Source organism: Penicillium cinerascens (assembly GCF_028974065.1).
Source record: "Penicillium cinerascens strain IBT 15544 chromosome Unknown contig_16_segment0_segment0, whole genome shotgun sequence".
Classification (NCBI taxonomy): Eukaryota; Fungi; Ascomycota; class Eurotiomycetes; order Eurotiales; family Aspergillaceae; genus Penicillium; species Penicillium cinerascens.
This window is the reverse complement of record NW_026695286.1, coordinates 3,378,776-3,397,129: the sequence shown is the minus strand read 5'-3', so window position 1 is coordinate 3,397,129 and position 18,354 is coordinate 3,378,776. Positions and strand designations below refer to the sequence as shown.

General features: G+C 53.2%; 6 protein-coding genes across 6 annotated transcripts; 3 read left to right on the top strand and 3 right to left on the bottom strand.

Moving 5' to 3' along the window:
* Positions 1-159: 159 nt before the first annotated feature.
* N7498_001275 (putative mitochondrial translation initiation factor IF-2) lies at positions 160-3,437 on the top strand (the record flags this gene model as incomplete). Its single annotated transcript, XM_058448338.1, has 3 exons — positions 160-585; positions 664-3,137; positions 3,194-3,437. The coding sequence occupies 3 exons, from the start codon at positions 160-162 to the stop codon at positions 3,435-3,437; spliced, it is 3,144 nt and encodes a 1,047-aa protein (XP_058313749.1).
* A 453-nt stretch (positions 3,438-3,890) lies between these two features.
* On the bottom strand, positions 3,891-4,609 carry N7498_001274 (rhodanese-like domain-containing protein; the record flags this gene model as incomplete). The annotated part of the gene is made up of 2 exons (XM_058448337.1): positions 3,891-4,268; positions 4,322-4,609. 2 exons carry the CDS (start codon positions 4,607-4,609, stop codon positions 3,891-3,893), a joined length of 666 nt encoding a protein of 221 aa, XP_058313748.1.
* A 1,142-nt stretch (positions 4,610-5,751) lies between these two features.
* On the bottom strand, positions 5,752-7,548 carry erg5 (C-22 sterol desaturase erg5; the record flags this gene model as incomplete). Its single annotated transcript, XM_058448336.1, has 4 exons — positions 5,752-5,787; positions 5,843-7,091; positions 7,149-7,299; positions 7,389-7,548. The coding sequence occupies 4 exons, from the start codon at positions 7,546-7,548 to the stop codon at positions 5,752-5,754; spliced, it is 1,596 nt and encodes a 531-aa protein (XP_058313747.1).
* A 706-nt stretch (positions 7,549-8,254) lies between these two features.
* Positions 8,255-10,174, bottom strand: N7498_001272 (signal recognition particle subunit SRP68; the record flags this gene model as incomplete). The annotated part of the gene is made up of 3 exons (XM_058448335.1): positions 8,255-8,738; positions 8,801-9,928; positions 9,984-10,174. The coding sequence occupies 3 exons, from the start codon at positions 10,172-10,174 to the stop codon at positions 8,255-8,257; spliced, it is 1,803 nt and encodes a 600-aa protein (XP_058313746.1).
* Positions 10,175-10,630: 456 nt separating this feature from the next.
* On the top strand, positions 10,631-14,557 carry N7498_001271 (putative translation regulator (Cya5); the record flags this gene model as incomplete). The annotated part of the gene is made up of 1 exon (XM_058448334.1): positions 10,631-14,557. One exon carries the CDS (start codon positions 10,631-10,633, stop codon positions 14,555-14,557), a length of 3,927 nt encoding a protein of 1,308 aa, XP_058313745.1.
* Positions 14,558-14,843: 286 nt separating this feature from the next.
* N7498_001270 (MCM DNA helicase complex subunit MCM3) lies at positions 14,844-17,870 on the top strand (the record flags this gene model as incomplete). The annotated part of the gene is made up of 8 exons (XM_058448333.1): positions 14,844-14,913; positions 14,972-14,990; positions 15,044-15,095; positions 15,148-15,194; positions 15,254-15,359; positions 15,425-15,688; positions 15,745-17,771; positions 17,831-17,870. 8 exons carry the CDS (start codon positions 14,844-14,846, stop codon positions 17,868-17,870), a joined length of 2,625 nt encoding a protein of 874 aa, XP_058313744.1.
* Positions 17,871-18,354: the final 484 nt, after the last annotated feature.

The window sequence follows — 18,354 nt, the reverse complement described above, 5'->3', positions numbered from 1 at the left end:
TCTTTCACTTGAAATTTGCGTAACCGCAAATTTTCAATCCGCGACCCCCAGCCCGTGAACGGTTAGCTCCGTTTGTGCGCTCACTACGATTCTCCGAACGCTCCTCGATTCGGATCCCAAACGCCCCAGAAATTTTACAAAAGATACAAGGCCGACAAAATGCCTCCTAAGAAGAAGGGAAACAAGCGGCAAGAGGAGGACTGGGAAGCCGATCTCGGCGAGTCCGCCCCCGCCACCGATGCTCCCGTCGACGACCAGCCCCAGGACGGGGAAGATGAGGAATCGACGGGCGGTGGTGGCCTCATGGCTGCTTTGAGGAAGAACAAGGAAAAGAAGAAGAAGAAGGGCAAGGCCAACGACTTCGTTGAAGGTGAAGACCCTGCCGCCGACCTCGCCAGCAAGGCACCCGAGGTGGGCACCTTCGATGATGACGATGTCTTTGCCGGCAAGGCGACGAAGAAGCCCATCAAGGATACTCCTGCTCCCAAGGCCGATGAGCCCGAAGAGGGCGAGTTCCGCGTGAAGTCCAAGAAGGAGAAGGAGAAGGAGAAGAAGGAGCGTGAGAAGGCGCGAAAGAGAGAACAGGTACGTTTGGAATTTTGTCTGAACTGTTTTCTATTGTCGAGTCTAGAGTCGATGCTGACCTCACATTTTGTTATCTAGGCCCTCGCAAAGAAGAAGTCTGCTCCCCCAACGAAGGCTGAGCCCGCTGCCGAGATCAAGAAGGACGAGCCCGCCCCGGCCGCTGCTGCAGAGCCTGCGGGAGGCAAGAAGAAGAAGCTCCCACCCCATCTGGCAGCTCTTCAGAAACAGCAGGAGCTGCTCCGCCAGCAGCGTGAGGAGGAGGAGCGGTTGGCTGCCGAGGAGAAAGCCGCCCTTGCCGAGCAGCAACGCCTGGAGGAAGAGGAAGAGGCTAAGCGCGAAGAGGTCCGTCAAAAGAAGCGTGAGAGGGAGCGTGAGAAGAGAGAGCAGCTCCGCAAGGAGGGCAAGCTTCTCACCAAGGCTCAGCGTGAGGCTCAGCTGCGCAATGAGATGCGTATGAAGCAGATGCTTGAGGCTGGCGTGGGTAAGGTTGCCGGTCTGGAAGAGGGTGCTGCTGAGAAGAAGCGCCCCGTCTACGAGAACCGCAAGAAGAAGGGCGGCAAGAAGCAAGAAGAGGATCTTGAGGCTGCCGCTGAACGTGCCCGCCTCCAGCGTGAGGCTGAAGACGAACGCCGCCGCAAGGAGGCCGAGGAGAAGGCCAAGGCTGAGGCTGAGGCCGAGGCTGCCGCTAAGGCTGCTCCTCCTGTCGAGAAGGACGACGATGCCGTGGATGACTGGGAAGCGGCTGCTGATGAGGACGTTAAGGATAGTTGGGACGCTCCTTCCGATGATGAGGAGAAGCCTGCTGCCAATGGCGCCGCTAAGGAAGAGGGCGATTCGAAGGAGGACGAGGATTCAGATGAAGATTCTGAAGACGACTCCTCTTCCGAGGAAGACTCGGAGGACGAGGAGCAGTCAGCCAACAAGAGAGCCATTGCACTGAGAAAGGCCGAGGCTGCCGAGCGGAGGAAGAGGCAGCACGAGGAGGCCCTCGCTGCTCGTTCCAAGGACAACCTGCGCTCGCCCATTTGCTGTATTCTCGGTCACGTCGATACCGGAAAGACCAAGCTTTTGGACAAGATTCGTCAGACCAACGTTCAGGAAGGTGAAGCTGGTGGTATTACTCAGCAGATCGGTGCTACTTACTTCCCCGTCGAGGCTCTGCAGCAGAAGACCGCCGTTGTCAACAAGGACGGCAAGTTCGAGTTCAAGGTTCCCGGTCTGTTGATCATTGATACCCCTGGTCACGAGTCTTTCTCCAACCTGCGTTCCAGAGGTTCCTCTCTTTGCAACATTGCCATCCTTGTTGTTGATATCATGCACGGTCTCGAGCCCCAGACCCTCGAGTCTATGCGCTTGCTGCGTGACCGCAAGACTCCTTTCATTGTGGCGCTGAACAAGATCGATCGTCTGTACGGCTGGAAGAAGATTGACAACAACGGTTTCGAGGATAGTCTGAATATGCAGAGCAAGGGTGTCCAGAACGAGTTCCGCACTCGTCTGGAGGATACCAAACTGGCTTTCGCCAACCAGGGTTTCAACTCGGAGCTCTTCTTCGAGAACAAGTCCATGGCCCGCTATGTGTCCCTGGTGCCCACTTCCGCCCACACCGGTGAGGGTGTTCCTGACATGCTGAAGCTTCTCACCTCTTTGAGTCAGGAGCGTATGACAAACTCTCTGATGTACCTGTCTGAGGTTGAGTGCACTGTCCTGGAAGTGAAGGTTATCGAAGGTCTTGGTACCACCATTGACGTGATTCTGTCCAACGGTATTCTGCGCGAGGGTGATCGCATTGTTATGTGCGGTCTCAACGGCCCTATCACAACCAACATTCGAGCACTCTTGACACCCGCCCCGCTCAAGGAGTTGCGTCTGAAGTCAGCATACGTCCACAACAAGGAGGTCAAGGCCGCGCTCGGTGTCAAGATCGCTGCCAACGATCTTGAGCACGCCATTGCTGGTTCTCGTTTGATGGTTGTCGGTCCTGACGACGATGAGGAGGACCTGGAGGAGGAAGTCATGTCTGATCTGGAGAACTTGCTGAGCAAGGTCTCTACTGACGCACGTGGTGTCAGTGTTCAGGCTTCGACTCTGGGTTCCCTGGAGGCCCTTCTGGAGTTCCTGAGGGTCTCCAAGATCCCCGTGGCCAACATTTCCATTGGTCCCGTCTACAAGCGCGATGTCATGATGGCTGGAGCCATGTTGGAGAAGGCCAAGGAATACGCCGTTATGCTTTGCTTCGATGTCAAGGTTGACAAGGAAGCTGCCGCGTACGCTGCTGACGTTGGCGTCAAGATCTTTACCGCAGACATCATCTACCACCTGTTCGACGACTTCACCAAGCACATGGAGGAGCTGAATGAGCAGCGCAAGGAGGATAGCAAGTTGCTTGCCATCTTCCCCTGTGTGATCCAGCCCGTCGCCATCTTCAACAAGAAGGATCCCATCGTCATTGGTATCGATGTGCTCGAGGGAAGCTTGCGGATGCACACCCCGCTGGCGGCTGTCCGTACCAATGCCGCCGGTGTCCGGGAGGTTGTCGACATTGGCAGAGTGTAAGTTCCCCCGGACTTTGTTATCGATTGACCTACGTCTAACATTCTTACTACAGGACATCCATCGAGCGTGATCACAAGGCCATTCCGGTTTGCAAGAAGGGCCAGCCCTCCGTCGCCATCAAGGTCGAGGGTCCCAACCAGCCCATGTACGGCCGCCATTTGGAAGAGAAGGACACTCTGTACTCGCACATCTCGCGTGCCAGTATCGACACCCTCAAGAAGTTCTATCGCTCCGAGGTGACGATGGAGGAGTGGGGTCTGGTCAAGAAGCTCAAGCCCGTCTTCGATATTCCTTGAGTGGAACACTGTCATCGATTGGGGTGCTTTTGAGCTCCTCACACGGGATGGATGGAATATCATTCCATCCATCTGGCCAGGTCCTGCTTTCTCCCTGATTGCGTCACGATGCGTTGTGAAGTGCCGAGGTTGACATTGACATATCCCATGTACATGGGAATGGATATGACGATTGCCATCAAGCGAAAATAAAAGTTACTGTTTTGAGTGCAATATGGACATACCATGAACGACTACGACTTGAATGGAATGGACAGGACAAAAAGGAACCTCTCACCTGTACATGCCCGGAAAGGGGACCTGGCTTATACCAGATTATTTTGTTATACTTGCTTTTTAATGAACGTTGGTTAGATCTGGATTCATATCCTACACGTACTGTCAGGGAAGCTGCAATATTTACAAAGTTCACAAATAGCCTCGTTCCACCATTCGAACAGAAGTAAACGGAAGCTAGAAATCATCCCCCTCCCACTTCTCAACCTTTCCCCCCTTTGCTTCCCAGTCCAACCAACTCCCGTCATAAACTCCAATCTTGTCCGGATTATACCCCGCCTGCACAGCCAACTGCGCCGCAGTATGAGCCCGCACGCCCGCCTTACAGTAGAACACGAGGGTACCATCCGCATCAGCCTGCGGCTTGGGGAATCCAAAGCGATCCTCGAACTCGTCAGCAGTCAAGTACATAGCATCGGGCTGGGAAGCGAGCGGGATGTTAATGGCGGAAGGGATGATGCCCGTTCCTTTCAGCTCGGCGGGTTCGCGGACGTCGATTAGGATGACGGGCTTATGGGACGGAGAGACGGAGTCGGAGGGGAGTGAGGTTTTTATCTGGCCGGTGTTAGTTGTGCTCCGCTTCCCAATGTCTTCCATCGTGGACGTACGTCCTCGAATCCCCATTCACGCAGACTCGGCGTCGACTCATCGGTGAACCGGCGCACCTGGTTCTGGAGCTGCGATGCGTACTGTGATTGGGGCTTGTAGCTGTGCGATCCTGCTGCGAGCGTACCACGTCGCTGCAAGACGGACCCGAGTCCGCGGGTGGTTGCGGAGAGGCATCGGCGTTGGAAGACCTGGGTAGCCGAGATGGTTTGCCGGGCAGGGGACTTGATGGCGGCTGAGGAGATACTGGCGGCAGTGCGCCGCATCGTGAATGGCAATTGCGAAGCCATGGTATCTGTGGTCCTTGTGTAGAGAGGATGCTTGGGAGCGGGAGGCGAAGCTCTCGGCTTCGGCGTTGGCGATGCGTGATGTCAATGCCGAGTATGACCGCCTGCTGGGTTGGGGATTGCCGGATTGGAAGTTTGGGTTTGCCGGTTAGGATGGAAAGAACATGAGCCAAATGGTCATTTAAAGGTATCTTATTTAAACTATTACTGGTGTTGAGAATTAGGAGGTAGATAATCAGACGAAAAGAAGATAGACAGGTAATTGATGGTAAATTCTGATTTTGTCTTTTCTACTCGTTCTCAGGGGGATATTTATATCCTACCCTGAGAACTGTTTTCTAAGAGAAAATGCATACAAAAATGTTCTCCTACACCGCTGCCCGGTGTCCATGGGGAAACCCCCTGAAAAGAAGCAAAGAAGGCGATATAGATGAGGAACCTGCATATACGGGCGCCCATTTCCAATAACCTCATGGGCCTAGCTGACCAATCAGCAGCCATCGGGGCAGAGAGATGCCGACCGATATTGGCGCCTTAGGATGAGGGCTCCAATTTCTAACAACTGGTAATTTAACTCCAATTACATTATTTCTGGTCAAAAAGATGATGTTGTGCCGATACTGCCGCTACAGAGGAGGAAATATATTTTCAAACTATACCGAAGCTTCAGACCCATTAATGATCGGAATTGATATTCAACCTTGTGCATTGACGGAAGTCTTTTTTTGGATCTATTTACACAAGAGGCCAATAAGATACCAATCTGACTTTGGAAAAATGGAAAAAGAGCATTAATATTATTTAAAGGTGCGCGGCTCCTAGGACGCTCGATCTTGAGAAAAAGAACAAAAACCTAAAGACTGCTCGCGACCCCACACGGATCGCATACATATGAACTGCCCTTCTGTACAAAGTAAAGGGCTAAGGGCTTTGGGTATCCTCCCGGCTAACAACGAGGGACTTTGATCCAACTGGTTCATCCAATGTCCTGACACATAAAGAAGAAGAAAGGGAAAAAAAGAAACCGGCCCCTCCATCTCCAGGACAGAAAGGCCGTGCAAGTTCATGAAACCAAGCCCGTCTATCCGGAGGGCGTGGGGTCGGACTCCAGTTTCATTGCTTTTGGTTCGTGAGAAATGAAGAATTTAAGCGCGAGGGCGGAAAGTGAGCAGGCAGTCGTCCTGGAATACTGTTAGTTATCGAACATGAAAGCACAAGCAAAAGAGATCAACATACCTGAGGGAAGATGGTGGCAAACACCTTGATATCCTCCGACAGAGGAGTGGGAGTGTGCTCCCAGTCCATCTCCATACTGGCCTTGCCAATCATGGCCATCAGCGACAGCTGAGCGTAGGTCTGACCCAGACAGTAGTGGGGACCCGTGCCAAAGACCAGCCAGTTCTTGACCTGCGCCTCAGCGTCACCGGTGATCCAGCGCTCGGGCTCGAACGAGTCGGCGTTGGGGTACGCCTCCTCGTCGTGAGTAGCCGGCCAGACTGAGGGGATGATCATCGAGCCCTTGGAAACGGTGATCTTGTCGGTGATGGGGAAGTCCTTCTTGACGAGGTAGGGAACCATGATGACCGGGGGACGGTAGCGCAGAGTCTCCTTGACAACGGCGCGGGTGTAGGGCAGATTGTCGAGCAGATCCATGGAGATCGGGACGGAGCGGTCGCCGTTGCGGACCTTGAGGTTCTCTTCGCGGACCTTGTCCAGGATCTCGGGGCGGTCGGCCATCAGCTGGAAGAGCCAAGTCGAAGCTGCGCTAGTGGCATCTTGCGAGGCAAACAGGAAAGTGAAGATGGTCTGGGCAATCTCAAAGTCGCTGAAGTCACGCAGAACCTGGGGAGGCTTCTCCGACGAATCAACCTGGATACCCTTCGCAATCTTCGCACGGTACTTGGCGGAGTCCTGCTGCGCCTTGACCCAGGCGTCCATGATACACGAAACCTCACCACCGGCCGCCATGCGAGCCTTGCTCTTGGCGGCACACTTGGTAAACTCATCCAACACCATGTCGGCGGCCTTCTTGCCATACCAGGTCTTGGTGTAGGGCAGGATGATAGGGAAGTTGACAAGCTCCAGAGCAGCGGTGATCAAGTAGTAGTCGTCGGCAACCTTCTGGACGGCCTCGTCGGACATGTAGTAGCCAACGAAAGTACGGCAGGAGAGAGCACACATCAGCTCACGGAAGTCGGACATCCAGGGGGTCGGGGTGTGCTTGGTCTCCTCGGACTTCTCCAGGAATTTCTTGTAGTAATCGTTGAAGACTTCCTCGGCACGGGGCAGGTAGCAGGCCAGAGCCTGGCGGGTGAAGAGGCCATTCAGACCCTTGCGGTACTCAACGTGCTCCTTGCCATCCAGGAAGACCCAGTTGGTCTTACCAAGAAGCTTGTGCGCAGCATCCACGACACAAGGCTTCACGTAGCCGGGGGAGTTGAAGATCTTCCGGGACATGTCACGGGTCGAGGCAATAACAACGAATCTTATGGGATGTCAGTAATCCGCGAATAGTAAATCACAAAGATCTCGGAGATCTCACTTGTGGAAGACGGAAACACAGCTCAGCTCTCCGCTGTCCCATTTCGCCTTGTACTCGGTGAATTTGGGGTTGACGGATTGCAGAAATGGGCCCATAAAGGGAATCTTGTAGGCGGGGCCGACGATCGAACCCTTGTAGTAGTGGTACTTGACTGTGAAAAGGGGGACCCTGGGTAAGTAAATGTTTTCAAGACACGTTCGCAAACACCCCTGGAGGCGTTCCGAGAGCATTCGGACTTACACTGATCGTAAACGATGGCCGCGACAAACAGCGTCAGGATCAGCTTCCAGACATTGAATCCATCGAGCACGGAGGCTAAAATTCCCGCCGGCGCGAAAAGTTGAGGAGTGACCGTCGCATCCGCCGACGGCGAGACGAAACTCCCAGTGATGTTGGCCATGGTGAATCAACCAAGGAGGCAACCCGAGAAAAACGAGAGAAAAAAGTCCGACAACCAAGGACCCGAACTCACAAAGGGGAGAGAGGTGGAGGGAAAAAGAAAAGGAAATGAAATTGGTCAGGGGCGGGAACGCCAATTCCTACCCGGCGCGCGGGACGCTCGGCGCGCGGGAGTCAAATCTCGCATTGCATGACTGGAATTTGTTCGGATGGTACTGCATTGCGTATTTTTAATTTACTTCACTCCTAGCTCCATATACACTCAATATTGAGTAAAAAAAAGTATATCCCTGGTAGAGAGATCAGGATGTTTGAGCAGTTTCATGATGAGAAATGTACCAGGCGCTACGCAGTATTTGTCGGTATAGGAGATGTGCATGCTATACTCCGCGCATAGCCAATAACTCCACAATACGACGGGGTGTACCGCTTTCTTCCACTACGGACACTACTGACGCAAGGAGGCATTGTTTTTCAGGTGGTTTCATACTTGTAATCAGAAATAGCGTGACTCGGCTACGGACTTTCCGGAGCCACTGATTGGCTTTTTCACGGCCAACGAGGGTTTCTTCGAGGCACGTGCGGGTGAGGTAAGCAGGGGCTCTGACTAAGTGCCGCTGTGAGTGTTCCCATTGGCCTCTTCACGGGATGTGCATAAATGTACATTCCATATGCATAGACAAGCTAATGCAGCGACGGACAATGGACTATGACCGTCCAAAGCCGAACCAGCCACGACCCTTCCTCTCCTCGGGCGCCGCAGCCGCACCCGCAGCCGAAGCCTGCTCTCCTGCAAGATGTGGGTAGTCGATGTAGTTCCAAGCCACATCCAGGAAGAGCGGCTTCACGGGGACCGGCTGCATCTGCGGCGGGTATGGCACCAGGTTGCTGAGATTTGTTCCCGCTTGGTATTGTTGCAGACGTTCAACGACGGGTCGCTGCTGGGTGGAGCCGGAGTCGGACTCCAATCGTTCCAGAGTGACCAGGCCGCGATACTGAGCAACCAGTCCGCGGAGTGTAGAAGCCAAGGCATTCACCTGGGCACGGGAAACATCCAGTTGGGGAGGGCCCTCCACAATGGCGGAGGCCTGAGAGTTTGCGGAGTCGGCAAGATCAAAGGCCTGAGCAAAGAGGGCGAGGGCCTCTTTGGGCTTGCTCAAAAGGCCATGCGACCGTCCCAGGGCCAGACATCTAATCATAGAAAGTCAGTTACATGTCGAGGTGGAAAGATCTAATGACGAAGTGAGCCATACCTAAGAGCCCGAAAATAACGCCGCTTCGCCTCGAGATCCTGAACAAAGGCCGAGTCGGCCGCCACACCCGGCAGCTCGAGAATAAAGTCGAGACTTTGTAACGTGGAGTCGTACAGCACCATGCGCTCGCGGAGTTGGTTTAGTTTCTTCCCGTTGCCTCCGCGGCGCTTTGTCTCCTTGCCGTTCTTGCCCTGTTCGTCCTCAAAGGCCAGCCCGTCCTGCTCACCGCACAACACACGGTTGCGGCCAACACGCCATCCAACTAGACTGTAGTTTACAGCAGTCCGGGTGATCTGCAACGCCTGCATCCTCTTGTCACCGGCATCCACCCCCTCGTTGGCCAGGTCATCGATGGCAGTCTTAGTAGCATCGACAGCATCTTGACTGGAAATGATGACATTGTCGTACGCAGCAGCCTGAACCTTTGCGGCGGCCGATTTTCCTTCACCAGCCAGCCAAGCAGCGAGACCAGTCTCTGCGGCCGAGGCTGCAGCCAAAGCCTGAGAAATAGAAGCATCCTCCAGCGCAACAGTCCGAGATCTCCATGTCACTGACTCCGGCAACTTTTGCACTTCGCCCTCCGCAGTTCTCCGCGTGCCCGCCGCCTCCTCCGCGAGACAGGATGGGTCAATCTTCTCCACTTCCGATCGGATTTCCGAATCCGATGGGAAATATTCAATTGCCAAAGATGAAGTCGGCTTGGAGCGAGGAAGCTTCATCTGATAGGCGGCATAGCGCATGCTGGGGTCGACAGTTCCAGTAAGAAGGTCTCGGAAGGCATCTTTCTTAACCCTCTGGCCCAGAGCCGTATAGATCACTCGTGCGATGGCATAGTCATGGAGACATTGCTCCCACTTGCGCTTTTCCAGCCAGAGCGCGCCCGAGATTGTAGCCAGATAGGCCCGTGCTTCGAGGATATCGATATCGCTCGCTCCAGAGGTCGACTGTTCATGCAGCAGCGAAACCAGATGGTGTGCGTATCCGGTCGCTTTGTTCAAGCGAGAAATGATATGGCGGCGAGCAGCCCCGGAGATACCTTTGGCGGATGGATCGGCGGAATGTGTCGATTTCATGTGCATGGCTTGCGCCCACGCTCGTTCGGAAGCGAGTAGCAATAGGTGGACGAACCTGATAAACACGAGTCAGCTTTTGGTCATGATAAAGCGAAAGCAGAGAAACATACGATACGCTTGTTGCCACATTTTCAGAAGTCACCGGCGCCTTCGCAGTGTACTTGCGGCCTTTGGGGGTTGTCTGGCCCAGCTTCTTGCGAAGTTTGTGCAGTCTGCGAGTGGCATGCGCCCGGTAGGCATTGTAGTCACCGACCAGGAGCACCTCCTCCCGCTCCTTGAAGACATAATCGGTGATCTCCATACCGTGCTGAACCGGGGAAATAAGAGGGGCGAGTGGACGGGGTTGACTTGAGTTGGTGGGTTGCGACGTAAAGGCGGTGCCCCGTTTCGGCCAAACGAGTGGCCCGATGTGCCCGGCAATTTCCAACCTCCGAATCTTTTGCGTGTTGCTTTCTTCCAAGCTTACGGTTCTTTTACCTGCAGACGGTGGGAAAACCGACGGTTGTCTAGACCTGCCGTGCACCTGAAATCTTTATCAAGCTCAGTCGCTCGAGTTTCACTGTCTCCAGATCGCGTGCATTACTTTTTTCTTCTCGGTACGGCTGGCACCATCCTCCCCAAACAGCTTGTTTAAGCACCAAAAAACATTGTTTTCTAACATCTTTCTGCATGACATAGGTCCTTGAGACTCGTTATAATGCAGATAGGAGATCGTTATCGGTGATTTAAGTGTTCGACGCCGCGACGATCGGGGGTAATGCTCGAACGGGCGGCCGGTTGCTTCGAAAGCGCGGGACGGCGTTTCCTTCGAGATCCCAATGGCGCTATTCGGAGTCGGAGGTCGCTATCTCGTCACTTCTGGAAGCACAATGTCACCGGAGGAGATGTCCCCGGCTGGTTTCTCGCTTTGGTGCAGCCATCAGGCCAACGCCCGTCCGCCGTTTCTAGCCCGTCCGAAAGCCTTCCTGCCTATGATCGAAGCCCGCCCGTTCTCGACTTCCTCTGTCCACGGAAAACGCAAGACTTTGCAGCATTGCGGCTTTCACGCTCCTCAAAGAGGCTGGGTCTACGACGGAGGAGAAAGTCACTTGCCGGCTTCTCGAGATTATATACCACAGAAGCCTCAAACCTGCACCAAATTCTGCTTCATGACTCTCATGAGCACGCGCCCTCGCCAGAAGAATATGGCACCGATGTCCCGAAGGAGGCTACGGAGGAGCTCACAAGGCTGTTGGAAAACCAAGGGGATGATTTTGACAGAGCTTGGGTGTTTTACCTTGCCGCTAGACAACCGCAGCTCCTTCGTTCCTCGCTTTGCGCCTATCTCAGCAGATCATCGCATCTTGTTGACCAAGATCGTGCCTGGCAATTGTTTGAAGGAATACCACCGGAGAGCCGTTCCGCCGACGATTTCCTCCACATTACTCAATCACAGCTTCGTGCCGAGGAACCTTTGAAGATCAGATCAATATGTGAAGAAGCTGTCTCCAGAGGCTTTGCGGACTCTTGTTGCGCACTGGCTTCCGCATTCTACGTGAAGAAGAACGACTGGACCAACGCTCTGGACATTTGCCAGTTGGGAGTACAAGGGAAAAAAACATTTCGAAGGTACACGCAAATGCTTTCTCAACTTGATCACCTGATGCTGCCGGAAATCACCATTCGACTTGGAGATTTCCTAACAACCCAACCCAACAACAAGGCCGCACTTGGCCTCGCGCAGTTCCTCATTGGCCATATATCAAAGTCTCTCGAATTGCTTGAAAGCATCTCAATCGACATACTTCTTCGGATGTTGCGAACTTACCACCATTTGGGTTTGCTGAAGGGGGCTCATTATTTTGACATGATCCGAGCTCTTCAATCCTCAAGCACAAGATCAAATGTTGTTCGCGCAGTTGTTTTTTACCGACACCTGCGTTGGCAAATGCCTTCAGAGAAGCCGCCCGCAAAACTTCTTAGCGGTCAGATCCACGCCTTGGCATCCCTCGATATTACCAATGGCATCCGACTATTCCTGGATGAACTGTCCCAGTTTCACCAGAAACCTTCCATGGAAGCATACAGGCAGGCCATGATGGTATATTCACGTGCTGGAGACGTGGCACAGGTGGATGCTGTTTTCGAGAGACTCGTCGCGGACTATGGGCCACCTCGCAGTCGTCATCAGGTGACTCCGCTCCTGTACGTCCACGCGCAGATTGGCAATGTGCAGGAAACGCATGATCAGTTCCGAAGAATTGCGGAGGATTTTAATCTCACCCCGAACACAGTGTGTTGGAACATTCTTCTCAAGGCTTATGCTACCGCGGATGATCCAGCAGGCGCTCTTTCTGTATTCTCTGAAATGCTGAAGAACGACGTGTCGCTTGACTCCCATACGTTTGGTACGCTGATGGGAATTTTTGCAAATCGCGGTGACATTGACAGTACGCGTTGGTTGCTTAGAGAGGCGCAAAAACATCAGGTCCAGATCACCATGCCAATGCTTGATACTGTTGTTCAAGTCCACTGCCATAACGGACGATTGGATCTCGCCGAGAAGTTTGCCAAGGCGGCTTTGCGCTTGAAAGTCAAGGGATCTCCCATGAGAATGTGGAATACGCTCCTGCTGCAGTACGCGTTTAGGTTGGACGTGGAGGCTTTCAGTCGAGTCAGACGAACTATGGACAGGGCCAATTTGTCACCGGATGCTACAACATACGCTGCTAGCATGCTTAGCTTGGTGCTGATGAACAGGCCGGACCAAGCACGAAAGCTTCTTCGAAACTTGCACAAGAAACGTATCATCCATGCCACGGAGTACCACTATGCCATCATTCTGTACGGGTATCTCCGGGTTCAGAATCGCGATATGGTTCACATCATCTTCAATGAGATCGGCCAGAGATTCGGCCGAGCTGGGATCCAGTCGAGTCTTTTGAAACTCAAGTCGGACGTTGAGCGTGACTTGCAGATCATGAAAGACGAGGGTCTTAGACCTCATGGCGAGAGCCTACGACTGGAAACCGCGGAAAGGTTCTTGATTTCAGCAATATCTCAAATGGGCACCAATTCCTGGGTATCCAAACTCTCGCTGCTCGGGATTTCGGGAGGGTCTTCCGCCGAAGCCTTCTCTACTTTGCACTATCAATATCTCATCAAGGAATACGGAAAAGGAGGTGCAGTTGAACGGGCCCGCGACTTGTTCCAGAAGTACACTGCCACCAAGCCGTCTTCAAGCTCGCTAGAAAACGGACTTGAAACTGCCCCATTCGGCACTGTCAATGCGATGATGATTGCGTATTTGAAGGCCGATGAATACGAGAGCGTGGAGAAGTGCTGGCAAATCCTGTTTCCGCGCGCCATCAAAATGGCCAGCCACATCAACGTTAGTGAATATTTCGAATCGGGGCCAAAGAGTTCCACTGAAACCTTTGCGTCAACCCCTCCTTTGGAATCATCAGCTCTGGAACCTTCCGCGAAAGCCGAAACAAGCTCAGATGGCGCGACATGTGACCGCTCTGAACGACAAGTCCAGCCTAAGATCCTTCCTTCGAAACGTTTCATTCTGTCTAGACCATTTTCTCTCTACATACGGGCCTTGGCATATCAGAATGAGACCGAGAAGATCTTCCAAGCCGTGGCAGAGCTCAAAGCCGCTGGCTTCAAGATGACCAATTACAATTGGTCGACGTACGTACAGATGATGGCGGCTTCAGATCGAATGTCCGATCTGGTCGAGGCTTTCAAAACCACTGAACGCATGTTCATGCCGAGGTTCCCTGGATGGGGCCCGATACGGCGAGGATACGTGTTGAAGACCAAGAAATCTCCAAAATTCGCACATAAGCTTGAAGACCCTCGAGTCGATCCGCGCTCCATCCAACGGCAAAGCCAGAAGTTCCTCGGGAAAGCTGCACGGGACCACTTCAGTGCACTCCGGCCTGATCTGCTCTCACCGACCTATGTCACCATGGTGTATCTTGCTGCGGCGCTGAACCGCGTTCGGGACGATAGTATCTTGAATGGCAGTGACGAACTACAGGTTCTCCACGATACTGCACCAATGACGATTCAGGCCCTTGGCAAGATGCCCTATTGGCGTGAAAAATTCCAGGGAGTGCTGATACGCGGCCGTGAAGTTGGACCCGACATGGAAAAGGCCCCCACCGACGAATATGTTGCTCCAGGTGGAGTTCTCGGTGTTGGCGTTAAAGCTAGATCCAGAAAAGTGCCCCGCGGTGATCAACCCGAGGAGGAGGAAGGTCCTTACATGGACATTTCAGCCACAAATGAAGCCCCCGATGCGTTTACCGAAATCTTCGGGTCCGATGATCTTGAAGACCCACAGGAGAGCCCCCTATCCAGCGAAGATTTGCTCGACATTGAGGGTGATATTCGGTACCATCGCCGCATAGCGCATGCTCACGAGAGCAAGCGCCGCAGGGAGGAGAATATCAAACTCCAGAAGGCTTCGCATGGGACTCGGAAGGCCAGGAAGCCGGTTCGAGCGGTTGACGTTGATGAAGGCCTCGATGAAATGTTTGATGAGGAAGAAGAGTTGAGGGATATGGATGAACTATCTGAGCATGAAAACCCGAATGAGAGTGATCAGCCCAGCAGTGAGGTTGACGAGCCAAGCGAGCTTGGTGTTGAGCGCGTGGACACCGAGACGTCTGAAAGGCCAAAAGAGACGTACTGAGCGTCTCCCATGTACAGTGATTTGTTATTTTAGCCTGTTGCGAATATCCTGTCTATATATAAACCAATGTATTATATCTCCATCTCTGAATGTGTCCAAACATCGGAAGTTCTATGTCCGCAGTATGAAGTCGGCGTGGGTAGCGCTTACATAACCATACACGCGCACGCGTCGACGCGTTTCAATTTTGCCTGATCGGGCGAGCGTGCACCTCCCGTCTTTGCACCGCTTCTTCCTCCCCCTCGACTTGCCATCTCAACACCGAACCACCCTCAATCCCGCAAGCATGGACGTTCAGTTGCGCGATGAGGCCGCACAGGATCGCGTGCGAGCCGCCACTGAGTTCCTTGATCCCGGTAAGTATTGCGATCGTTGCGGTCAACAGACGCTGGCTAACATGGCATTTTTTCTTAGGCGATGCACGGGCACGCAGGTTCGTCCATTCGACTTTTCTTTTACCGTTATAGCTCTGACCGGATAAAACAGCTATCGAGCCGAGATTGTGGTTATGTTGAATCGGGGATTGCGCCGCCTCACTGTGCGTTATCTTCTTCCTGGAATGGCCGGAGAAATTGCTGATGAACTCGCAGGTCAGCATCGATGAAATCCGAGCACACAACCGCGAGCTTGCTGAAGGGTATGCAGACAACACTCCCAGAGGTGGAAGGCCCATTACTTATGTTTTTAATCGTACAGGCTTCTCACCTCCCCTTTCGATTACTCGCAGGCCTTCGACCGGGCCCTTAAAGATGTTGTCAAGTCTCTACCGAACAGGCCGAGCAAGGAGACAGCGGACGAAGTGGTATGTCATTCAGCTGCTTGGTCCCATTTGATGCTCGCGATGGAAACTAACAGCCACTGCAATAGGGCTACTACTGTGCCTATGTCGGAGCATTCGGCGAATTTTCTTGCAACCCCCGTACACTGGGATCTCAACACTTGAACCGCATGGTGTCCCTCGAAGGTATTGTGACAAAATGCTCTTTGGTTCGCCCAAAGATCATCCAGAGTGTGCACTACAGCGAGAAGAAGGACCGTTTCCTGGCGAGAAAATACCGCGATCAGACTATGACTGCGAGCGGTGCCACAAGCTTGAATGTCTACCCCCAGGAAGACGATGAAAAGAATCCCGTGGGTACAAATCTCAGAAAAGAAATTATAAATTGGCTCTCTAACTTGCCATCAAGCTTATCACCGAGTACGGTTACTCGACCTACATGGACCACCAAAGCATCTCGATTCAAGAAATGCCTGAGCGTGCTCCGGCCGGTCAGCTGCCTCGAAGCGTCGACGTTATTCTTGATGACGATCTGGTCGACAAAGCCAAGCCCGGTGATAGAATCCAGCTCGTCGGTATCTACCGCACCCTTGGTAACCGCAATGCTGGCTCGGGGTCGTCTACCTTCCGTACTATCGTGATGGCCAACAACATCATTCAACTCTCCTCAAAGTCCGGCGGTGGTATCGCGCAGGCCACCATTACCGACACCGATATCCGAAACATTAACAAGGTCGCCAAAAAGAAGAACGTCTTCGAGTTGCTGTCCCAGTCGCTGGCACCCAGTATCCACGGACATGACTACATCAAGAAGGCCATTCTGCTCATGCTGCTTAGTGGTATGGAGAAGAATTTGGATAACGGTACTCACCTTCGCGGTGACATCAACATTCTCATGGTTGGCGATCCGTCGACTGCCAAGTCTCAATTGCTTCGCTTTGTGTTGAACACTGCTCCGCTGGCCATTGCCACGACCGGTCGAGGCTCCTCCGGTGTTGGTTTGACTGCTGCCGTGACCTCTGACAAAGAGACGGGTGAACGTCGTTTAGAGGCTGGTGCCATGGTTCTGGGTGACCGTGGCGTGGTGTGTATTGACGAGTTTGACAAGATGAGTGACGTGGACCGTGTTGCAATCCACGAAGTTATGGAACAACAGACCGTCACTATTGCAAAGGCTGGTATTCACACCAGTCTGAACGCACGATGCAGTGTCCTAGCTGCCGCCAACCCTGTCTACGGACAATACGATCCTCACAAAGACCCCCATAAGAACATTGCTCTTCCCGATTCTCTTCTTTCCCGTTTCGATCTGCTCTTCGTTGTCACTGATGATATCGAGGATGCCAAGGATCGTACTATTTCGGAGCACGTCCTGCGTATGCACCGTTACCGCCAGCCTGGAACTGAAGAAGGTGCCCCTGTACGAGAGCAGCTTAACCAGACTCTGGGTGTGGGCATTGAGGATCGCCAGGATGCCAATCAGCCTACAGAGGTTTTTGAAAAATTCAACGTCATGCTCCACGGTGGCATGGTGCCCGCTAGCCGCGGCAACAACCGCAACAAGAACTTGGAGATCATCAGCATCCCCTTCATCAAGAAATACATCCAGTACGCCAAGTCACGAGTCAAGCCCGTTCTGACCAAGGGAGCTGCCGACCACATCATTGCTACTTACTCGGCTCTGCGGAATGACGACCTCTCGGGTAACCAGCGCCGGACTTCTCCCATCACACCGCGTACCCTCGAGACGCTGATCCGTCTGTCTACTGCCCATGCTAAGGCCCGTCTGTCGAACCGGGTGGAGGAGAAGGATGCGAAGCACGCCGAAGCCATTTTGCGCTTCGCCATGTTCAAGGAAGTTGTGGAGGTTGGCCGCCGCAAGAGACGCAAGGTGGCTACCTTCGATGAGGACTCGGACGACGAGAGTGATCCCGAGCTTGACGATGATGAAGATGAAAATACAACCTTCCGGGGTACATCAACCGCCACCCCAGGCCGACCAACCCGATCCCGTGGTGCCGCCAGCTCTACAGTTCCAGACGATGACCCGGACAGTCTGTACACAGCTAGCCCGCGCGCCCAGCGTACACGCTCCAGCCAGAACACTCGCACTCAGACACAGACTGAGTCCCAGATGTCGGTGGCATCCTCCCAACCGGCCTCCCAACTTGTGCAGTCCCAGACGGATGACTCGCAGTCTACTGCTGCATCTGCCCACCCCATCACCCCAGCCCGTATGACTGTCTTCCGCCAGACCCTGGGTCCTCTCATGGGTACTACGGTCTTCGCCGACTCTGACATGACCCCCGTCGACGAGCTGATCGAGGCTGTCAACACGGCCATTCGCGCGTCCCCTACCCTAGGTGCTTCGCACGTCTTCTCGCGCGCCGAGGCCACCCAGGCTCTGGGTGTGATGAACGAGGAAAACCTGCTGATGTGAGTAACCCACTTCTTTCCCAAGCTTTCTTTTGGATTATTATTGACTTTCTTACTAGGTACCTTGGAGGAGACGACGAACACGTCTACCGGATTTAAGGTTACGTTTCGCCTTGGCCTTCATCTTTGGAAAGATCGGAGATACTGCGAGGGACTGGGGTCCTCTTTACGAGCATGCTTCTAGGTTGTTGCATTGGGACGATATCATGTTTCTCTTCTGTGTATGGAGTATGGAGTTGACGACTGGAGGATTTGAATCAGGCTCGATTCGTCAGGAATATATGCATGTTTCAAACCAAACCTTGGAAAAAATGGTAGCCATCATCGTACTTCTAAAGGTACTTCTAAAAAGCAATTGACATGTTACAGAATCAATCACGGGACATGAGCAGATCAGAAATACGTGGGATGTTAATGGAAAGCTGACATATCAGTGCAATTGTCATAGGACTAAAGGCCATCCACTAGTGGTCTTCTTAGCAGGAAAACACAGGCTGTGGTATCTATAGATAGGATAGGATGCTGTGCGAAGCCAAGATGCAGAATGAAGTTTTGTAACAACACCATGCGATGTAGGGTAATG